We start from the raw sequence: 23,085 nt of genomic DNA, 5'->3' as shown, positions 1-23,085 counted from the left end.
AAGCAAATGAAGTAAAATTGATAAAAAATTTATGTGAATATTTTTAACTTTTTACTGGTGGCATTATTGTAAATAAATAAGAATCTAGGATTAGTTTTTGAGCTTTTAGTTTTTTTTCTTTAAACTTTGGACCTTTCTGTTTTTTTTTTTTTTCATAGCAGGCCAAATCCTGTACCAGCTGGAATTTGCATCTCGACTGGAATTGGCCAAAATTGTCTGGAATAACCGGAATGGCCTGAAATTGCCCGAAATTTGACCCGAGGTGGAACGTGGGGTATTTTGGTACCGGTTTGCATACCGAAACGGAAAATTCCGGCCGTTCCGACTGGAACGGAACGGAATCAATAACAATGGGTAGAACTACCTGACTTTGGTTTTGTCAACTCGCTTGAATCAGAAGAGTCCAGATGCAACCTTAAAACCTGAGAAAGAAAACTTGGTCAAAATCTAAAAGATACAACACTAATCAAGAACTACTTGCCAAAAAATTATGATTAAAAAAAATATATTGTTCTAAAAAAATATTGGACGGTCCAGCAGGTGTGGATCGGGTCTGGACACCCCTAATATTGATGTCTTAATAAAATCCTAGCCTCTTTACAAAGAAATCTTACTATAAAATATCAGTAACTCCAGCAACTAATGTTGTTAAACAAAGGTGGTCTCAACAAAAGAATTCTTATAATAAAGAGAGTACCTGCAAACACTGAAATGGCCAGTGGAAACTCAAGGATAAAAAATGAATCAAGCAAAAAAAAGAGGCATCGAGCATTGATACTTGATAGAAGTCAGTTCATTTTCCATAGAGAAGTCCACAAATTCAAAGGCAAAAGGATCAGTTCCAAAGAGCAAAGTCACCAAGAGCCTAATTAGTTCAATTGGCACTTCCTAGTGTTCCCATCAGAGCAGTCCACTATTCGAATCCCCTCTCTCCCATTGTAACTATCGAATTATCCAAAATAAAATAATATAAGAAAAATTTTAAAAATAAAATTAAAAAAACAGATCCAGACAGCAAAGTCAACACAAGCCAAAACCATCACCTTCTGTCCAACTGATCTAGCATGGCTGCTAGCAGCAACAAGATCACTATCGGTTGCAAGTAGAACTCTATCACCATCATCGTCTTCATACTAAGAAAAAAAAATACATAAATTAATGAATTCACAAATTAAAAATTCCTACAACATAAAGAAAAGCAAAGCAAAACAAAATAACTTTGGAAGCTCACCAAAAGCTGAGGATGATCTGTGTCAATACCAGCACCAGCCCTTTGCATTACAGCAGATACCAACTCATCCAAATTTTCAGCGGCTGAAGAAAAACCAGAAGCAAAACCAACATGTTATTTTTGGGTACAGTATCATAGCATTTCCAACATACTCCTGGTGTTCAAAAGACTAAAAGAGAAATCAAAATCTTAACAAAGCTTTTTGCTTATAGTGAAAAATGCAGCTTTTAAAAGTACAAGATTCATTTACTACCCAGCCCTCCCCCCCCTCCCTTTTGCACCACCAATATGCATTTTCCTAGCCCCAAATTCCAACATAACCACCAGAACTGTCACTATGCAAACTTTATATGGCATCAGATATATATATATATATATATATATATATATATATATATATATATATATATATATATAAAAACAACACAAGCATCTCTACAGATAATATCTCTGCCATCGCCAACTTCACCACCAAACCTATTGTGCGCATTCTCAACAACCAATTTCACACCTCTGTGTTGATTCCATCCTATTGCATTCCTCAACAATCAAATGTACCATTGTGTCAACTCCATTGGTCCAAAACACCCAACTACCACTACCATCAGTTCATGCTACCATGAACACCCTCATACAACCACACTCTCCCCATGAACATCCTCATCCTCTTGCTATATTTCCTCACCACCAACCCCTCCCCCACAAAGCAAAAATAAATAAATAAAAATCCCAACTACTTCATATTTCTACTATCCCAATAAAAGCGTCAATTTTGAAAACATGCAAAATTTAAGGAACAAAGGACTAAAATCATTCCATAATCCACGTACTTATCCGATATTTATATCCCAAAATTACAATTTTAAATTTTAAAATGGAACAAGATTAGTTCAAAGAAAAAGGATATCATCAAAAGTGAAACAAAAGGAATCTTTAGATTTTTGTTGATAGGCAAATATTTTGGGATATATAAAGGAAAAATGACCTATTATTATCAGATAAGGGGAACAAAACACGAGAGAGAGAGGTGAAAAGAACTTATCTTTTGGAATACATGCGCGCGCGCACACACACATGCAAGATTAGAAAACATATGTTTTCAAATTCATCAAAATCTTTTTCTCAATTCAACCCTAGCTAATAGTGGGACATCTTGCATTCTTACCTCTTCAAATACTTTTAGAAATCATTCTGTAAGATGCTTACACTTTTAGTATTAGAATATACTCTCTCCATCCCACATAACGTGTCTTCTTTGCCATTGTCTGTCCCATATAAAAGAAGTTTAAAATTCATACTTCCCATTTCTCCTTATGCTTTGGAATTTGTGCCCTTCTCATCAAACAACTAATAACATATATAATTTTGCAACATACAAATCCTTTGAATTGTCAAAGCACTAAGTGCTATCATTTACATGCGTTTTTTGTTTTTCAAAGAAGACAATTGTAATAGGATGAAAAAAGCATCAAAGTACAAAAGGGAATTCGGATCTCATGAAATTGCAAAGATCCTGTCCTTGACCACTTACCACAATTCACTCGATGTAAACGACCCTTTAGATCCTCAAATTTGAAGGCAAATGAATTTCCAAGACCAAGAGATGGATAGCTACCAAGCTTCCCTTGCTCTGTCCCATCAGAAGCCATAAATCCAGACACTTCACTGTAAACAACATCCAGCAGGATTAGTAACCAGCCAGATAACAGATAACCAAAATAACAGCATAGCCAAGGGAGCAAAAGGGATACCAATGAATATCATAATCATCAGGTGGCTCTAATGCAAGTGCTGAATCCCAGAACTTTTGCATCATGGTGCTTGCCACATCATTAACAGTTCCAGAGCTACCATCAACCTAATAAAGTCATAAAACAGATTAGTATTACAATTTTATCATACTTTAAATATAATTAAATGAATAGGATACAAAAACACAAATTAAGTTCCTAATGTCATGGCTTCCCGCACTTTTATGTTGATGGCTATTCTTTTCAGGCCTGAAGAACTTAGTGAGTTTGATTTGGGGCAATTACTCCCTTGCTGATGCTGGCATAACTTACCAATTCAATTGAAGGAATTCAATTTTGTAGGGGTAAAGCCTCATCAATATGTTCCTTCAATATTCACTAAGACACCAACCATTTGATAAAAACGACAAACTTACAAAGAAGTAAGATCCCAATATAGTTATATGGAGGAATAGATTGGGCTCAATCAGTAACTTAAAACCACAGTAGGCCATAGTATTTTATAAAAATATGGTCTACCAATTTATACAAATATACTAGAATATAATATTACACCAAGAACCAGTTTGTGTGAGTGTGTCAAAAATATGGTTGCACCTCGACGTGGTACTTCTTTACCACAAGATGTAAAATAATTACAAAACTTCGTCTTTTGTAAATTACACGCTCTTGGTTTCTTTCCTTTTCGCTTCATTTGATAAATTGCGGCGGAATCATTGTCAGTTCTAGTTCCAATCTTATTTTACTAAACCCTCAATGGCAAGGATGGATACAAATCCAATCTTCCTCCCCTTTTCACAACTCAGGCACCTTGTTGGCCCAACCATTCTTTTAGATTTCACCCGCTAACCAGTACCGGGTTGCCATGAGCAGCAAGCAACATGATGGAGTTGAACTCAGCCATCATTGTGGCTTCCAGATCTTCGTTTATCCGACCTTGAAACATTGTTTGAACAATTAATTATCACCTCTTATCTTGTATATCCATAATTTAATCCCCAAATTTAAGCTTTTCAGCTGGATAAATCCCGGTTGCTCTAACTCCCTTTCGTGATGAGGATTTCCCACCATTTGCTTTCCACATCTGACTAGATTTTATATTCGGTACCCCTCCTTTCTCTCTGCCATTTCTCCTGTCATACAAATCCAGGGAAGATAAAAAAGGAAGCCTTTGTAAGATATCTAAGTACTAAGAAATACAATTAATACAACCAATACTAAAAACATTCATTCAAACCTGAGGTGGAACACGAGAAACAGCAAGCCAAAAGCAGCAGTGCCGCTTACAACTGATTCAGCAGTAGTCTTTTATGGGGCTTGCTCTTTGGTGTTCCCTCACCAACATGCTTGGTTCTGTCTAAATCCTCGACTCCCAATGGAGCCGCTTTTCCATCTATTCTGTCATCCTAGGGAACAAGACAACATAAATTGACAAAAACTCACAAAATAACAATGAATGATAATACACAATCTTTCAAGAAGTGATGAAAAGAGACCAAAACATAACATTTAAAAGTAAGCTTACTTGGCTGCACACCTTGTCAATTTGTTCTGTACAATAAAAAGGATCCTTCAGGGATGTACACGCTTGATGTCCCTTTTCACCTACATTTTCTGAACTCTCAATTTTTAAGCAGAAATCTTCATCCAATGTTGGTTCACTGGGGTTGGCAAGAATGACAGAATTATGGTGGACAGCAGAGTTATCCACAGTTACCATATCTGACATGCAATTAACTCGGCCTCCTATATCTCCAATTATATCCTGGTTCTGTAAACAACTATCATATTCTATACTACTTAATTTAGAACACTTTTCACTCCCTTCATCAGCCACAGTATTGGGTGAAGCAGTTGAATCATCATATGTTCCGTCTAGGATATTATTGAGATAAACTCCCTGAGAGTATCCATCTCGCTGGTTCTTGGCATTAGGGTCCAAATTAACCACAATTGAACCAAACATCTTATCATTATGTCCTACAATGGATTTCAGATCCTCGATCCAGAATGCATCTTGTGAAGCTTTAGCTGGCATATGATGGAGAGTTTCCCCAAGTGAAACATCCTCTGAAACAGATACCAGAGAAACTCCATGACCAGTTTTCATTCAATACCATAGCAGTTGCACATTTGCCTTTAAGATCCCATTTATGAAATTCAAGTGGAAAATGAGGCTGACTTGGTAGCATGCAATCCACATTCTTCAAAGTATCTGAGTCTATTTGGGACAGTTTGTCTTCATCAGATACATCTGAATGCACACGAGACATACAGACACCATTGTCGTATAAAACAGCATGATCTGGATGACCAGTCCCATTTAATGGATCAGGGTACAGTGGCAAAAGCTTGGTAGAGGAGCCTTTACCCTCAAGTTCCATGCAAAAATGTGCCTTTTCAGAATCAGGTGTTAAACTGTCCACCTGGGTCTCAATGTCATGCGATCTGTATCCTTTAGCAGTTTTCTTGGTCAAGAAACCAGCCTTTTCATTCTGAAATTCAGGAAATTGGGCAATCTTGGAATCATCATCTGTATCAAATCGATCTTCTGAGTCCAAGTTTAGCACTGCAGCTGACACAGAGCTCATGCTGGCAACAGATAATACTTCCATGCCATCAAACATGTCTGCAAGTCTCCTCTTAGGTTCAATTTCAAAAATCCTTGGGGTTGAGTTTGAGCAATGAGAATCAACACTTGAGGATGCATTCAGTAATCTATCCTCACCATTATACAATACAGGGTCATTGCTGTCAGTTCCATCCAACTGATTAGCAAAATAATGCCATGCTGGTGTATAGTCATTTATAGACTCCTCCATAAGGAAAGTGCCATATCCCCGGCTGCAATTATAATAAAGAACATCCATTTCAGAAATTTCATTGCTATCTTTGACTTGACTTCTTATAGGAGAAACTCCATCACTTAAGTGGATCTGTGAATTGATGGATGACGGAGAAAATGAATTATTCAGCAGATGATCACATTCCCCACACTGTGTGCATAGAGATCCCACTGATTTGGTCGTACATGGTGATTCCAATTGACATTGTGAATAATCAATCTTTTCTTGGTTTTGAATATCTACCTGCAACAAACATTTGGCCAAAGTACCATCTTTAAGCATTGAAAATGCCCCCCCACAATTTTCTAAATCAAAACTCATCTGGAATGTCATATCATAAGAGTGCTTAGTAGATAAGCCATCAATGTGAATTACCATATGATTAATTTCAGTGCCATCAGCATCCTCTGAATGCATGTCATAATTTCTTCCGGAGTTGGCAATTGTATTTTTCTACAGCAGAGGCATGAAACAATAAAAATACAACAGGCAGCAAGAATTATGAATAAACAGAAGCTCGAAACACAATCTAGACTTCATGTTCTTTCTCCTCTAGCACATGCTATTTGGAAGATGAGAGCAACATTGACATACCTGTCTGAATTTCTCTCTGGAATCTTTATTATTGTTTTCACTAGCAGAATTCAAAACGCTGAACTTAGGTAGCTCCCAGCTTCTCCTAATGCATCCAACCATATCCGTGGGCATTGCCACCGTATATGTAACAACGTCAAAATCTGGAACCTATCAAGATATTTCTCCACAGTCACTCTCTTAGTACTATAAATTCACTGTGGAATAAGATGCAAAATGCATTATGGGATATATTTTTAACAATAAACTCCTTACACTTAAATGCTTAGACCTCGCTTTCCTAGAGAAGGAACGTATACACATACATACTTTTCGAGTGTCTCTTTTCTCAACAACGTCTGATGGAGAGGAGATCAATGCCAGTCAATCCCAAAATTTTGCAGATCTACAAAGTTTAGAAGCAAATCATTAACCAATGAAGTGGACTACTCTTAATTAACTGATACGTTTGGGTCATGAGACAACTACATGTATACTTGATCTGAATTAAAAATAATAATAAAGATTTTTTAATTTTTGTTTCTCATTCCTCACAATCTTGAGTAAATTGATAAATTAGTTCAGTTTCCAGAGAGGTTGGGTCACTTCAATAAAAATATAATTAATTGGCAGAGATTTTAAAAAATCATTTAACTTTAATTCATTTGTAGTAGCAAATCCAACCAAGAAAACCCTCAAAATATGTTCAAGAAAATTAAGTTCAATGTGCATGCTTGAAATAGATAGCGGAATTTTTTGTTTAGATAGGTGAGGAGATATGCCCTATAATGGATACCCTCACATATTAACATATAAAATAAAAGTAAAATATAATTGTATAAGAATCTAATAAAGAGGAAAGCCAGTGCAATTGTGGAAAATTTTGTGAGAAAGGATATTCCCACATCAACCTGAAGAGACATTCTCACTCTTCTCTTTGTCACAGGAACATTGGTCGTCCTTCTATACTCACCATCTCTTTAGTTGGGCCCATTTGTTGGGAAGCTGACTTGATTTCCTAATAGAAGTAATGAAGTTTGGAAAACGACCAACCAAAACCGAAGCTTTTATTACTTCAACTCAGTCTGGTATTGCCACTATGTGTTTTGGTTCTGGTCATCAAGAATATGTTAGTTCACCCCTAGGATTCACCAGAACTGGTTCAATCCTAATAGAGTTGCACCCCGATGGTTAAGGTGTCTTCTTCACATGTGTCTGACCAAGAAGTTAGCTTTATTTCCGAGTTCCTGATCTGTATAGTATCAAATCGCCATATGTCTAGATATATCAAAGTGCACTTGCATATGAGAAGGTCAATCTAGGTGCCAAATTTTGTTCAATTTCAAAATATTGACATGGATGGCACTATTATCGTTTTCTTTATCTTTTTGCATCTCCCTTAGAGTCAGATAATAATGCTAACATGCATCTGCCTCAGAGTTAACCCACTGATCTTGAGATAAGCATTAAACAGAGGCCTCTCTATCACATTCCATATTATATCTCAATGAACTCTTGACATGGATACCTCTTACATTTGAAATGTCCTAGTATTAGTAATATGGCTAAAAAAAACATCTAAAGCAAATATTCGTAGTTTTACTTATGACTCTCTCCATTCCAGTGTTAGTAACAGGGTGTAGCTGAGAGTCATCCAAAAAAAACTTACTATAGGCTTCCTCATGAATCAAAAATTAATCTGATGTGCAGTTAGGCTCTCTCCCAGGGAGTAAATGCTTAAGATTCAGGTTGTCCACCCCAAATTTGCAAATACAGAATTTCGAAATCAACTTTCTAGTTATGTAGGCTACACTGCCCAACCTATTGGAATATTACATTGTTCCCGCTATACATTGAGATTCATGGATTGTAAAATCATGAAGGAATGAAAAATTAGAGCAACTTATAGAGCTAAGAAGAATCTTTTCCCCCCCTCAACTTCCTTCTAGTTCTTAAGTCTTCATTTTTACTTCTTTCTTTATTTGAAGTTCTTATTTATTACTAGTTACAATTTGTACTATCATCTGCTATGCCTGCTTCATAAGGGCTGTATGAAAAGCACAATTAATAGTAGCAACGCACCAAAGGCGAGAAGGAGAGAGCAAGAGAGAGAGAGAGAGAGACCAAACTACGGTTAAATTGCCTCAATACTCAAAACACTACCATTTCATTTCATTAATCAATTTTCTGAACTTTCTAAAATCATACAACTATTGTTTCAATTTTCCTTCACATTCTTTATAAAATAAATTTTGAATGGACAAAATTGCAAAATAACAGCAAATTAATCTTCCATGACTGCATTAGAAGATAGCAATGCTTACCTTCAAAAATGAGTCGACATTGGAATAAGGCATATACCTCCCACTGCTCTTCCTAGAAGCAAATGGCTCATTTATATATGCTTTTACATGTCTTAGCTCCCTATGATTTGTCAACAACATCTTCCACGCTACTTTTGACACTTCAAACCTATAAAACCAAAAGGAAAAGAAAAAAAAAATGAAGTCTTTAAACAACATATAGATAGAATCTCAAGATAGGCAATAAAACAATTAAAAAGTTATCCATTCATCTATGAAGCACGGGTGCGGCGTTTGGGCCGCCGCACCCGCGTCGGACGCGGCCGGACGCGGCGACGCCGCTGCCTGCGCGTCCGTGCCGTGTCCGGCAATAAAAAATCATTTTTTTCGGCACGATTTGCGCCGATACGGCGCCGATTCGGGCCGACGCGCTCGAAATCGGGCCGATTCAGCCCGAATCGGTCCGTATCGGGTGAAATCGGTCCGGCCGAAATAGGCCGATACCGGCGAAATCGGCCGATACCGGCCGAAATTCAAAAAAAAAAAAAAAAACAACAACAACAACAGGTGCTTATGGCTGGGAAAAAAAAAAGAAAAAAAGAGGTGCAAACGCACCGTTTGGAAAAAAAACCAAGAACCAACCCTCTCCCTCTTCATTTTTCTTGAGCCTCTCTCCCACTCTCTACCTTCACTCTTCAGCTAGGCTCTCTCCTATTCTCTGTATTCTAGTTATTATTTACCATTGTTCTTAAATTTGGTATATATTTATATAATGTGAAAAAAGTATGTTTAGCAATATATTAAAAATATAAATAAAAATATTTTTAATAATTTTTTAATCGCCGCACCCCGCCGCACCCGCACCCTACTTTTTCAAAAATTGCCGAGTCCCGCACCCCCTCCCGCACCCGCACCCGAATCCCGAAACGCACCCGTGCTTCATAGCCATTCATCGGCTATCGGTTATACTTTCAAATCTATATTTACAATAGCTATATTATTTCAAAATTGTCAATCTTCACATCCTAGACAACATAATTTGACTGCTTCTGCAGCAATTTTTTTCCGAGTTTTCCCGTCTTCTTCGAATTTGGTCTTAATCATATTGTGTTTCACCACAAATTAAAGTTTACGCTTTTTAATGTCCACTTTCGAATTGATACATAAGATAGGTAAACAGGACATACAGCAATTCCCCATCAGCAAGTAAATCAGAAACAGCCATCTGTTCCTCCAATCTTATCTGCAAGACTTCCCCAAGCCATATTCTTGTTTGAGTCTGTATGAAACCACAAAAGTAAACTATCATAAAAAAGACAACTACAGTGTTAAGAAAAACCACAAGCTCTGCATTTTATTTTTTTTAAGTGTGTCATTAGCGATACTAAATTTAGATACAAGTTATTGGATATTGGTCTTTAATTAATGTAAACATTGTTGAATTTAGTTAAAAGGACATTCACATTTAAAAATGTATACCTAAAATTAATATTAGTTTAATTCGGTTTCTATTATGAGAAAGTTTATAGGTACAACAGATGCTTACAATAACCTTAGTTTGAGTTATAGAATTATAGTAGATAAACACTCAAAACCAATCAAAAATCAATAAAAATTGAAAACCGAGAGCAAAAACTATACGTATCAATTTTTAAAATCATCATGGTGATAATAGATGAAGCTTTTTAAGTATTAACTATATAACATTATAATATTCATTAAAAAACATTATATAAAGAAATTAATGAAAATTAAAATATTTGAAAATTATCTATAAAATTATGATAATAGTGTTTCTCAAAATTTAATGTACATGTCAGCAGTTCACATATGAAGTACTATTCAATTTCTTTGATATAAATTTGATAACTTTTTAAATTTTAAAATGATAAAATTACAAAAAAATTAAAATTTCATGCTTGAAATACGAATTACAAGTTGTCAAACACATGTGAATTTAATAATATTCTGTATTTTTGCGAATTTTACTGAGAGTGTTGTGTGGGGATTAGGGAGAATTTAAGACACACTGCAGCCTGCATGTGATGCCCTACTCTCTTTCAAAATTCAAAATTTAAGACACGCCGTCGCCAATACGTCATTACTTTCTCTAGTCTCTGCTCTTTTTTCTTCTTTTTTTCCTTATTGTTTGAAAAAAAAAGAAAAAGGTTTGCATGTGTTCATTGCCTCATGCCATTTAAATCATGGCAATTATGGCAAGAGATAATGCAATAAATTTTGTGGGGGGGGTAAAAATGTTTAAATAAACGTTTGGGCTCTAGACCTGGTTAGTTGGTACAAGTCTGTCCAATCAGGGTCTTTAGGTCCACAGATCAGTCCGCACTATAATGGTCTGAGGAGTTGTCTGAGGAGGAGTATCTCCTCGGACAGGCCCAGTAAAGGCCTTGGAACTTGCTAAACGGTTTAGAGATAGAATTCTGAAAGATCTGTTGGGTAAAGGTGTAATCCAAGTACCCATTAGAAGAAGGAACGAGTGAGAAATATCTGAGGAAAAAACTACTACCACCGTATTAAAGGCCCTACATCTACCTCCCTGGCCGCATTAATGGAGAAATGACCTCTAAACAGTAGCATTCAGCCTTCCAACTATTGTATGAAGACTTTAAGAAGGTGGTGGATGGGACAAGTATCTGGGAAAAAGATCTGTGTTACATGTGGACAAATCAGGGAAAAAGAAGAAGGATATAAGAAGACGAGAGAGGAGAGAAAAGGGGGGCTTTTTCTTCTTTTTGGAAGCTAAGAAATTGTAATCTTTTGCTTAGAAAAAGAAAGGCTATACAATTTGTCCTCGGCTTACGTCAGAGGAGGGTTTTTTGTTACATTCACCTATTACTTGCATAGACTGCAGCATTCTAGCCTGTTGGTCAACTTTCCAACATCCCAAACCTAGGTTCCAAACTCATACTCTACAAATTTCATTGTATAAAGCTCTTTGGGCCTGAGCCCATCACTTGTTTTTGGGTCCGGGTACAAATTGTGCACTTACAATTGGCACCGTCTGTGGAAAATCTAGGGTGAAAGGAATTGGAATATCATGACAGGTTTAGGTTCGCATCATGCAGAATCTCAAATGTCCCAGCGTGAAGATCTTTTTGAGTATCTTGAGCGTCGGAGGGATCGAGAAGGAAGCGTGCATACCGTATGCCTTGATGCAAGCCATTCGCGTGGTGGAAGTAGTGCCACCCATGAGGATGATGCCAAGGCCATGCAGAGGGAGATTGACCACCTCAAGAAAAAGCTACGCCGTGTCAAACGAAGGCAGGTTTCACCCCCCTCTAATCCTTCCTTAGGGGGGTCCCGGGGAAGCAATCACAGTTCGAGGTCCAAGACTCCCCCTAACGAAACCTTCTCTTACGAAAAGGATGACCTATCGAGTCGTAAGCATAGGAAGTTTCCTTCTAGGGGCTTGGGGACCAATGTTATGAGCCAAGCTGAGCGTTGCACCAACTCTCCAAGTCATCCTTTTCACGCAGAATCAAAAAGGGAAGGCTCCCTAGGCGGTTCACTCAGCCCACCTTCACCATCTATAATGGCAGGACAGACCCTGTCGAACATGTAAGCCATTTTAATCAGAAGATGGCAGTACATTCTCAGAACGAAGCCTTGATGTGCAAAGTCTTTCCTTCTAGCCTGGGACCTGTTGCTATGAGATGGTTCAACGGACTAAAGTCAGGGTCTGTCGATTCTTTCATGGAACTTACCAGGGCATTCACGTCTCGATTCATTACATGTAGCAGGGTCCTTCGACCTTTGGACTCATTATTATCTATGGCCATGAGGGAGGGCGAGACTCTGAAAGCATACTCTGACAGGTACTAGGAGATGTTTAACGAGATCGATGGAGATTTTGATGAAGTGGCGATTAACACTTTGAAAGTGGGCCTCCCAACTGATCATGATTTAAGGAAATCTCTGACCAAAAAGCCCGTACGGAGTGTACGTCGCCTCATGGATCGCATCGACGAGTACAAAAGGGTTGAGGAAGATCAACAATAAGGTTAGGGTAAGGCAAAGGTTATCCCACAGGAGAGAAGGGATTTCAAGTCGGATAGGTACCATAACAATAAGCCGAGGAGAGATTTCTCGGGGCAATCTGGTTCAGCCACTCCTCAAGTAGTTAATACTGTATTTCGAGAACCAGTGCACCAATTGCTGGAAAAAGTCCGTAAAGAGCCCTACTTCAAGTGGCCCAATAAGATGGCGAGGGACCCTATGAAACGGAATCAGAACCTTTTTTGCCAGTATCATCAGGATGTGGGCCATACCACCGAGAATTGTCAGACCCTTTGGAACCATTTAGAGCAACTTGTTAGCGAGGGAAAATTGAAGCAGCTCCTGTATCAACCCAACGGACAAGAAAATCACTAGGGTTCAAACAATCAGAAAAAAAAAACTCATCTCGGCCGCCCTTAGGAACGATTAATGTCATCTTTGCTGCACCTGGCAGGACCGGTTCCTGTCCTACAAGGGTGATGGCGGTGTCACATTCCCAAGCCGAGGAGTCCGGCTTGAAGCCGAAAAGGATCAAAGGGAGTGCGCTTATTTTAGGATTCTCTAATGAAGATAAGGTTAGGACTTTTCAACCCCATGACGACGCCTTGCTGGTCACATTGAGGATAGGGAATTATGACGTCAAGAGGGTGATGGTCGATCAAGGTAGTGGTGCGGATATTATGTACCCTGACTTACTCAAGGGGCTTAAGTTAGGGCTGGAGGATCTCACTCCCTATGACTCGCCGTTGATAAGTTTTGAAGGGAATGTTGTTATACCAAATGGACAGATCCGATTGCCCGTACAGTCCAGCTCGGAAACGGTTGATGTGGATTTCATTGTGGTTGACACATATTCTCCATACACGGCCATCCTCACCAAGCCTTGGCTGCATGCTTTGGCCGCTGTCTCCTCAACTTTGCATGTTAAAGTAAAATTTTCTTCGGGTGGATTCATTAAAGAAATTCTTGGTAGCCAATCAATAGCAAGGTAGTGCATATCGGCCGCAGTATTGCATCAAGCCAAGACAGAGTCCTCGGCCTAGGCTGTAGCAGACTTATAGCAATTAACAACTTTGGATGCGCCCGGTGCGGTGACAGCAAATGAGGCCATGTGTGAAGATTTTGAAAGATTTCTCATAACTGATGACCCCGAAAGATTCTTCCAAGTTGGGATACGGTTACCACATCAAAAGAAGATGGAATTGATGAAGTTTTTGAAAAACAATATCAATGTCTTTTCCTGGGATCCCTATGAGGCTCTGGGGGTTGACTCAAGCTTCATTTATCATCATTTGAATGTCAATCCTGTCGTTGTTCCTCGGAGGCAACCACCTTGGCAATTTTCGAAAGATCATTCCGAGGCCGTCAAGAAAGAGGTACACAAGCTCAAAAGGGCTGGGGCTATTAAAGAAGTTTTCTACCCAGAATGGTTGGCGCATACAGTCATAGTGAAAAAGAAGAGTGGAAAGTGGAAAGTATGTGTGGACTTTACAGACTTGAACAAAGCCTGCCCAAAAGACTCGTTCTCGATGCCTCGCATCGATCAACTGGTGGATGCTACGGTCGGGCATCCTCGGATGAATTTTTTAGATGCCTTCTAGGGTTATCACCAAATACCATTGGCGTTGGGTGATCAGGAGAAGACTGCCTTCATCACTCCTACGAGGAATTATCACTATAAAGTGATGTCATTCAATTTAAAAAATGCAGGGGCTACTTACCAAAGGATGATGACTAGGATGTTCGAATCGCAACTTGGAAAAACTATTGAGGTGTATGTGGATGATATGGTAGTGAAGAGTAAGGTAGTATCTATGCATGTGAAAGATTTGGACGACACCTTTCAAACACTTAGGAAGTACAAGCTGCGCCTTAATGCCTCAAAGTGTTCTTTTGGGGTAGGCTCTGGAAAATTCCTAGGCTACATAGTGACTCATAAAGGAATAAAGGTGAATCCAGCACAAGTTAGAGCCATTCCGGGCTTGCAACCACCCCGGAATCCAATGGAAGTTCAAAAATTGACCAGGATGACTGCTGCTCTCAGCAGATTTATCTCTCAGTCCACTGACAAGTGTAGACCTTTTTTTTTCCAAATGTTAAATAAATGGAAAGAATTCCAATGGTCCGAGGAGTGCGCTTTAGCTTTTCATCAACTTAAGGAATATCTTTCCCGGCCACCCATCATGTCTCGGCCGAAGGTCGATGAAATTCTATTTGCATACCTAGCATTAGCTATCCATGCAGTTAGCCTAGTTCTGATAAGGGACGACAGTGGGGTACAAAGACCGGTATATTATGTCAGTAAATCTTTGAATGAAGCTGAGGTGCGTTATTTGCCTTCGGAGAAGGCAATTCTGGCTGTAGTCCATGCCACACGAAAGCTTCCTCACTATTTCCAGTCCCATACCATCGTGGTTTTGACTCAACTGCCTCTCAAGTTAGTATTACGAAGTGCTGACTACTCAGGAAAGGTAGCCAAGTGGGGAACTATTCTGGGAGCTTTCGATATCAAGTATATGCCCCGCACCTTGGTGAAGGGCCAAGTTCTCGCTGATTTGGTGGTAGAATTCGCTGAACCATCGTTAGAAGAAAATGCAAAGGAATCGCACATGGATGAAAAATCAGTTAGCATGATCACGGGCAAAGGACCTCCGATTTGGAAAGTGTATGTTAATGGGGCAGCAAACCAGAGGGGGTCTGGCGTTGGACTTGTTTTGGTATCCCCTGAGGGAATTACCTTCAAGAAATCATTGAGATTAGCGTGCTCGGCCACAAATAACGAGGCCGAGTACAAAGCTGTCTTGGTCGATATGAATATGGTACGGAGAATGGGGGGAAAGACATTTCATATGTCCTCGGATTCTCAATTAGTTGTCGGCCAAGTGGCGGGGACCATGAAGGCTAGGGATCCAAGAATGCAAGAGTACCTGACCCAGGTCAAATGTTTACAATCCGAGTTTAATTCTTTCGTCTTTTCGCATGTTTCTAGAAGTGGAAACACGCATGTAGACTCGTTGGCCACTTTGGCGATGTCATCGGCTTAGTGTTTGCCTAGGATTATCCTCGTCGAAGACTTGTTGAAACCAACTTTAACCACCACAAGTGTCGTCCATATCCATCTGATAAGGCTCGGACCTAGTTGGATTAACCCCATGGTTTCTTTTCTAAAAAATGATGTTCTACCCGAGGAGAAGTTTAAAGCAGATAAAATTCGTCGGAATGAGCCTCGGTTCTGGTTGTCCGAGGATCAGAAGTTGTATAAACGCTCCTTTTCTGGACCATACCTATTGTGTGTACATTCGGAAGCGACGGAGACACTTTTAGAAGAATTGCACTTGGAAATTTGTGGGAGCCATAGTGGGGGGAGATCCTTAGCCCATAGGGCTCTAACTCAGGGATATTGGTGGCCCAATATGCAGAGAGAAGCTCAAGACTACGCAAGAAAGTGTGACCAATGCCAGAGGTTTGCTCCCAATATTCATCAGCTTGGGGGAATCCTTAATCCTTTGTCTAGTCCTTTGCCATTAGCTCAATGGGGACTGGATATAGTTGGGCCTTTTTCGAGGTCTATGGGAAACAAAAGGTGGTTGCTCGTGGGAACTGATTACTTCACCAAGTGGGTCGAAACTGAGCCTTTATCAAATATTAAGGATGTGGACTCCAAGAAATTTATCTGGAAGAATATTATCACTAGATTCAGGGTACCTCACTCACTTATCTTAGATAATGGCGTGCAATTTGATAGTAAAACTTTCAGGAAATATTGTAATGACTTAGGCATCACAAATAGATACTCCACCCCAGCTTATCCTCAGGGAAATGGGTAGGCCGAGGCCGTTAACAAAGTTATAGTCAGTGGACTTAAGAAGAGGCTGGATGATGCGAATGGTAGATAGGTAGAGGAGCTGCCACACGTTCTGTGGACATATCGGACTACGCCGCGAAGATCCATTGGAGAAACACCCTTCTCCATGACTTACGAGGCCGAGGTGGTGATACTTTTAGAATCTGGGTTTCCCGCATTAAGGACGAGTTTTTTTAGCCCGGGAAATAATGATGGCCTCCTAGGAAAAAGTCTGGATCTGGTTGAGAAACGGCGAGAGACCGCCATGGTCTAAATGGCTTGTTATCAGCAGAAGCTTAAACGAGGATATGATGCTTATGTGAAGTTGAGGCCACTAGCGCCTGGGGATTTTATGTTGAGGAAAGTCATGGGTACTGCCAAAAATTCAGCATGGGGAAAGCTAGCACCAAATTGGGAAGGACCATATCGGATCATCTCCGTAACGGGCATAAGGTCATATCGCTTAGCTGATCTAGATGAAAAAATTGTACGACGCCCATGGAATGTAAACAACCTACAAAGGTATTATTATTAATAAATAGTATTTTTGTCGTTCGTTGTTCAAATTATCATTATACAGTTTGTTTATTTATCGCTATTTATAAGTATCAAACAGAAACTTAGATATGCATAGTCCTCGGACCATATGCCTTGTGAAAATTGATATTCTATTGTTTGTTAAACAGAACCTTAGTTATGTCAGGTCCTCAGACCTTCTACTTTGAGGAAATTAACATTTCAATTTACTATTTTTAAGTATCAAACAAAAACTTAGACATGCATGGTCCTCGGACCACATGCCTTGTGGAAATTGATATTCTATTGTTTGTTAAACAGAACCTTAGTTATGTCGGGTCCTCAGACCTTCTACTTTGAGGAAATTAACATTTCAATTTACTATTTTTAAGTATCAAATAGAAACTTGGACATGCATGGTCCTCGGACCACATGCCTTGTGGAAATTGATATTCTATTATTTGTTAAATAGAACATTAATTATGTCGAGTCCTCAGACCTTCTACTTTGGGGAAATTAACATTTCAATTTACTATTTCTAAGTATCAAACAAAAACTTGAACATGCATGGTCCTCAGACCACATGCCTTGTGGAAATTAATATTATATTGTTTGTTAAACAGAACCTTAGTTATGTCGGGTCCTTAGACCTTCTACTTTGAGGAAATTAACATTTCAATTTACTATTTCTAAGTATCAAATAGAAACTTAGACATGCATGATCCTCGGACCACATGCCTTGTGGAAATTGATATTCTATTGTTTGTTAAATAGAACCTTAGTTATGTCGGGCCCTCAGACCTTCTACTTTGGGGAAATTAACATTTCAATTTACTATTTCTAAGTATCAAACAAAAACTTGAACATGCATGGTCCTCGGACCACATGCCTTGTGGAAATTGATATTATATTGTTTGTTAAACAGAACCTTAGTTATGTCGGGTCCTCAGACCTTCTACTTTGGGGAAATTAAAATTTCAATTTACTATTTCTAAGTATCAAACAGAAACTTGGACATGCATGGTCCTCGGACCACATGCCTTGTGGAAATTGATATTCTATTATTTGTTAAACAGAACCTTAATTATGTCGGGTCCTCAGACCTTCTACTTTGGGGAAATTAACATTTCAATTTACTACTTCTAATAATCAAATAGAAACTTGGATATGCATGGTCCTCGGATCACATGCCTTGTAGAAATTGATATTCTATTGTTTGTTAAACAGAACCTTAGTTATGTCGGGCCCTCGGACCTTCTACTTTGGGGAAATTAACATTTCAATTTACTATTTCTAAGTATCAAACAGAAACTTGGACATGCATGGTCCTCGGACTACATGCCTTGTGGAAATTGGCATCCTATTGTTTGTTAAAAAGAACCTTAGTTATGTCGGGTCCTCGGATCCTCTATTTTGGGAATATTAGTAGAAACCATACCACGTTAATGTTGATGTGTTGATGAGCCATAGTAAGTTTGATGGATTGCTTTATGCCCCAAACTGAATCCTAAGTTAAATTTTTGATTGTGTATTGCTGTGTTACATATATTATGCTCTTGAGGCATGATTTACAAGTATACGCTAAGTGTATGTACTTTTGTTTAAAGTTACGGCTAATTGAAATGTTGGAGGTGGAGTTAGTTGTTCCATTCATTCATTTTTGCGCTAAAAAGAGGCAAATGAGTATTTTTGTACTAAAGATTGGAAGTCAGATGAAGATCAAATCAGTCAAAGTTTCTCATTAGTTTCTTTTAAAATGTACATTCGAAGCAAAAGCCTTAATATAAAATTTGCTACATAAGAAAAGGGGGAGAAGTCCTAACTAGCCTAAGCCTTAAGCCTTAGAAGGGGGGTCCCGCTCGGAAGTGCTGGTAGCCTCTATTGGTTTACGGTCCGTCTCTGTTCGTTTCAGCTTTGCTTCGAATAAGGTCTGGACTTGTTTCCCTTTATCTCTTACCACCGGTGGAGGGACATTGGGCTCGGCATTTTGGCTCGTAAGCTTCTCGGCGCCATCGCTCTGTTCCTTCTCTTTGTCAGAACCCTCAGGTTCTTTAAGAGTTAAAATGGGCTCTAGAATCATGGATGGGAGCGTTGAAGACGCCGTCTTCGGGGCAGGTGTGACAAGAGGAAGTTTTTCGAGCACCTGGATGTCTTGGGGAAGCCAAATGTTTTTAGGCTTTCTCAACTTGGAGGTTGTGAGAATCCCTGCCACATTTAGGGCTTCCACCCACACTTGTTAATAGTACTCCCGGCACAGCTCGGCGAACTCCTCTGTCAGTTGATTTTCTGTCACTCCACCCCTTCCTTGTAAGTGGTCTTCTTCGCGGCCTCCATGGTGTCCTTGAAGGTACGAGCCTCTTCCCTCATCTTAGCAAGCTCCTTCTTCAGGTCGGAGTTTTCTTGCTAAGCTTTGGACAAGTCCTCGTCCTTCTGACGCAGAAGCTTGCGTTGCCCCTCCACCTGGGTCCTCATTATCTTCAGGCTGGCTTCGACACCGTCCCTCTCCCTCTTCTGCTCTGCCAGCTGCGTGGTTAGATTCTCGTTCTGTGCAAGAGCTTGGCCTAGAGACTTCTCAGTCTCCTGCCTAACCTCCAGTTCAGCTGCAGCTTTCTTCTGAGAGTCTTCCACCCACTTCTCGGCAGCGAAGACTTCCTGAATGGCCTGTGGTGAAATATTAAAATAGATGCATTATTAGTAAAGCAAATTTAAAGTACATAAGAATAGTTTTTTCGTTAAAGTGTAATGAAAGCAGTAAAGTGAGGGTAAGACCGAGACACTCACCAAAGCTAGGTCCCTTTTTAGCGAGAGAAATAGATGCGGTTGGTTCATCTTATCCAGGGTGTCCATGTCCTTGGGCAGAAGAAGAAGACATTCCAAAGCCTCGGCCAGGTGGTGAGCGTGACCTTGCTGGAACGCCCTAATGCTGGATTGGCAAGAGATTGGTGCCCCATCTAGTTTCAGCTCGGGAGACCAGTTGGCCAGTGTACGGCGGACCTCGGCCAGGTCCCGGTTCTCCCCACTTTCCACTGAAGAGGCATGTCCCTTGCCTTTGCCAATTTTCTGTTGTTGTTGTTGTTTTAACTTCTTCTGCCTCTCCGCATCTGCTTCCTTGGCCTCATTCTTCATTTTCTTCTTGGGCTCCAGAATGGGAAGTTTTGGATTGGAGGGAGGAGGGGGTGGTGGCAACGATGGAGGGACTTGGGACCCACCCGCTTCCTTATTAGAGGCTTTCGAGCCCCTCTCCGTCATCAGCTTTCGTGGAATGGACATGTCGTCTTCTTCGGAGCTAGAGTCAGGCTGTGCAATTATTAAACCTCGTATGCCCGAAGTTTCGGCGGGCACGTGCTCTTCGTCTGAGAGGATGACAAGTTGATCCTCTCGAGGTCTCTCAGCTTCCTCAAGTCGAAATCGGTCAATCTCCTCATCCAACGATTGATGCGAGGACACTGGCTCTTCTCAGACGGCGGTTGTTTGGGAATGTGCAGAAAGAGGAATCGCTGCAATAGGGTGAGTGTATAGTATGATGGAGGGGTCGTCTAGGAGTTCGTGGTCAAAAAGGAAGCCTCGTCGAGAAATGTCTATCCTTCTATGTCGTTTATCTCCCGCGATGATTGCGTTGTCAATCTCCTGGAAATCCTCTAATAAAGGATCGTATCCTAATATTAGGTGGGCTGCTCTCACTTGTAGGTCTTCACTGACAAAGACTTCGAAGCGACGGATGCGATTCAAGTCTGCGACGTTGCAAAGGCTTAGACGCTGACATACGTGTTGTTTATCTGTGAAAAGAAGCATCCGAGGAGACGAGCATGGTTAGATTAGCGATGAATATCAAGGGAAAAAGCAATAATGTGCAATGAAATTAAAAACGGTAAAAGTAACGGGATTGAGTCATGGGTTAGGGAATCTAACTCCTATGGAGTCACACCTGACTCTCCCCATTCGACTGGGCAGTGAGGATTGTCAAACTCGTTTCCCGAGGCGATGAGATAGTCGTCTTTCATGCCTTTGTTGGACTTGGGAAGACAGGATATTAGTCTAACGATGCTAGACCTGGATTTAAGGTAGTATCCTACACTTTTAAGTTTATAGCACTTGTACATATAGACAACGTTGTGCCATGTGAGGTTCAGACCCGTTTGCTCGTTTAAAGTATCGACACAACCTAAGACCCTAAATACGTTTGGTGTGCACTGATCTGGGCATAACCTATGGTTGCGTAGGTATTAACTAGTTACGTTTTTCATGGGAAGGGTCATCCCACCTTCTAGGAAGGCGATGATGGGAATGATAACTTCTCCCTCTTTCCTAGCGTCACCTATGGTTTCTACTGGGCAATATTTCAAGCCTATGTCGTGGGGAATCTGGTATTTGGCCCGAAAACCCTCCATACCGGCGTCGGTATCTACTAAACACTTAAATCTACCCATTTGGTGGGAATGAAAATGAAAGTATAAAGAAGGAAAGGGGTCTAGATGGTGGCCGAGGATGAAAGCCGAAAAGGAATGAGTAAAGAAAATTGAGAACTTACGAGAATTGAGTAGGCGATTCTTCACGAGCTTCTTGAGAGGAAAAATAATGATTAGCACTTAGATGTGATTGATTTCTAAAAGAATTGATGGAGATACGGATTCCCAGGCGTTTTGACGTGTGGGAGGCGGCCTCGAATCAAAATTATCCCACCCAAATTTTTAGAACAAACCTGGGCCGTTGGATGCATATCTCACCGTTGAACGTGGGGGACAAGATGTAACTTGCAGTCATAAATGCGAGCGTTCCGAGTTTCGAAGCGTCAGAGACGGTTTTAAAGGAACGAAAGGACCCCTACACGTGTGGCGGTTTACAAAGTGTGTGGAGGGAGTGCTATTTGGTTCAAAACTCCATTTCTCTCCTCGGATGGGAGGGAAAAATAAAGTTTTGAGGTGTTATTGTGGGATGTAAAAATGTTTAAATAAACGTTTGGGCTCTGGGCCTGGTTAGTTGGTACAAGTCTGTCCAATCAGGGTCTCTAGGCCCACAGGTCAGTCTGCACTATAATGGTCCGAGGAGTTGTCCGAGGAGTTGTATCTCCTCGGACAGGCCCAGTAAAGGCCTTGGGACTTGCTAAACGGTTTAGAAACAGAATTCTGAAAGATCTGTTGGGTAAAGGTGTGGTCCGGTTCATTGTCACTTGTGGTGCAGTACGGTTATTCCATTTTGAGGTGATTTTGGTCGTTTTGATTGTCGTCATGCGGTTTGAGTGGTTTGGTGAACACCTACCAAGTATTGATTGTATTTAATTTGACATGACATATTACAATTTTTCCTTTCAATTTTCCTAGTGAAATACGAAATTAACCAATTATAATCCTAAATTAACAAACCAAACAACAAATACCTCAAATACACAAACCCTAAAAACCAAAGAACTAACCTTTTTTGTCTTCTCAGTTCTGAATTCGTTTTCTCTTAGAGTTAGAGCTCCTTCAAGTTTGGCTTTGTCTTCTTCATGTGTGTTTCTCTCCAGAAGTGCAAGCTTCTCCTTCCTCTCAACATCAACGTATACAGGGAGAACTCTCTCCTTTTCTCCTTACGATGTCGTATGGGGAGAACTCTCCCAAGTTCCTTTTCAGTCTTTGCATCGCACAACTCTCTCAATTTATTTCATCTATTTTTTAGGAATAAAAAATAAAACAACGGTGTACCACTTAACCCTTAAGTTGATATCATGTATCTCATTTGGCTTCAAGGTTCAATTTATTAATTTTTTTGAAACTACATGGTTTTGTGTAATTTGTTACATCTAAACTCTTGAGTTTAATTTGCTACAACCCCAAACCATATTGTTTAAAATGTAATTTCCCCCAAGATTTTTTTTTTTATGCATGATACATTGTTTTACAAACATTTGTAATTTGAATGCTCCTTACCGAGTTATGTTTTGAGGAAAGGATCCTCTCCATTTTACTGGAAATTGAGAAAATTTATTTCAATATAAAGTGACAGTTGTACACATTTGGTCATTTAGAAT

The 23,085-nt window shown here is 39.9% G+C and overlaps 4 protein-coding genes across 5 annotated transcripts; all 4 read right to left on the bottom strand.

Annotated features, from left to right (window-relative positions):
• Positions 1-223: 223 nt before the first annotated feature.
• Positions 224-2,903, bottom strand: LOC142630452 (CBS domain-containing protein CBSCBSPB3-like). The gene is made up of 4 exons (XM_075804449.1): positions 2,763-2,903; positions 1,232-1,314; positions 1,044-1,133; positions 224-422 (listed from the first exon to the last, which is right to left on the bottom strand). The coding sequence occupies exons 1-4, from the start codon at positions 2,878-2,880 to the stop codon at positions 342-344; spliced, it is 372 nt and encodes a 123-aa protein (XP_075660564.1). The 5' UTR covers positions 2,881-2,903; the 3' UTR covers positions 224-341.
• A 577-nt stretch (positions 2,904-3,480) lies between these two features.
• On the bottom strand, positions 3,481-5,516 carry LOC142630450 (uncharacterized). 2 transcript variants are annotated; one of them, XM_075804445.1, is made up of 3 exons: positions 4,508-5,516; positions 4,220-4,388; positions 3,481-4,115 (listed from the first exon to the last, which is right to left on the bottom strand). In XM_075804445.1, the coding sequence occupies exons 1-2, from the start codon at positions 5,090-5,092 to the stop codon at positions 4,266-4,268; spliced, it is 708 nt and encodes a 235-aa protein (XP_075660560.1). In that variant the 5' UTR covers positions 5,093-5,516; the 3' UTR covers positions 3,481-4,115; positions 4,220-4,265. The 2 variants fall into 2 exon arrangements, with proteins under 2 accessions (XP_075660560.1, XP_075660561.1); XM_075804446.1 differs by having other exon boundaries at positions 4,520-5,516.
• Positions 5,517-6,422: 906 nt separating this feature from the next.
• Positions 6,423-11,055, bottom strand: LOC142630451 (protein OPAQUE10-like). Its single transcript, XM_075804447.1, has 5 exons — positions 10,989-11,055; positions 9,892-9,983; positions 8,726-8,873; positions 6,678-6,807; positions 6,423-6,572 (listed from the first exon to the last, which is right to left on the bottom strand). The coding sequence occupies exons 2-4, from the start codon at positions 9,927-9,929 to the stop codon at positions 6,751-6,753; spliced, it is 243 nt and encodes an 80-aa protein (XP_075660562.1). The 5' UTR covers positions 9,930-9,983; positions 10,989-11,055; the 3' UTR covers positions 6,423-6,572; positions 6,678-6,750.
• A 7,775-nt stretch (positions 11,056-18,830) lies between these two features.
• On the bottom strand, positions 18,831-22,608 carry LOC142630449 (uncharacterized). Its single transcript, XM_075804444.1, has 3 exons — positions 22,489-22,608; positions 19,860-20,854; positions 18,831-19,739 (listed from the first exon to the last, which is right to left on the bottom strand). The coding sequence occupies exons 2-3, from the start codon at positions 20,346-20,348 to the stop codon at positions 19,482-19,484; spliced, it is 747 nt and encodes a 248-aa protein (XP_075660559.1). The 5' UTR covers positions 20,349-20,854; positions 22,489-22,608; the 3' UTR covers positions 18,831-19,481.
• Positions 22,609-23,085: the final 477 nt, after the last annotated feature.

Source organism: Castanea sativa, chromosome 4 (genome assembly GCF_040712315.1).
Source record: "Castanea sativa cultivar Marrone di Chiusa Pesio chromosome 4, ASM4071231v1".
Lineage (NCBI taxonomy): Eukaryota > Viridiplantae > Streptophyta > Magnoliopsida > Fagales > Fagaceae > Castanea > Castanea sativa.
The sequence above is the reverse complement of the archived record's forward strand: the minus strand, read 5'-3'. Positions and strand labels throughout refer to the sequence as shown.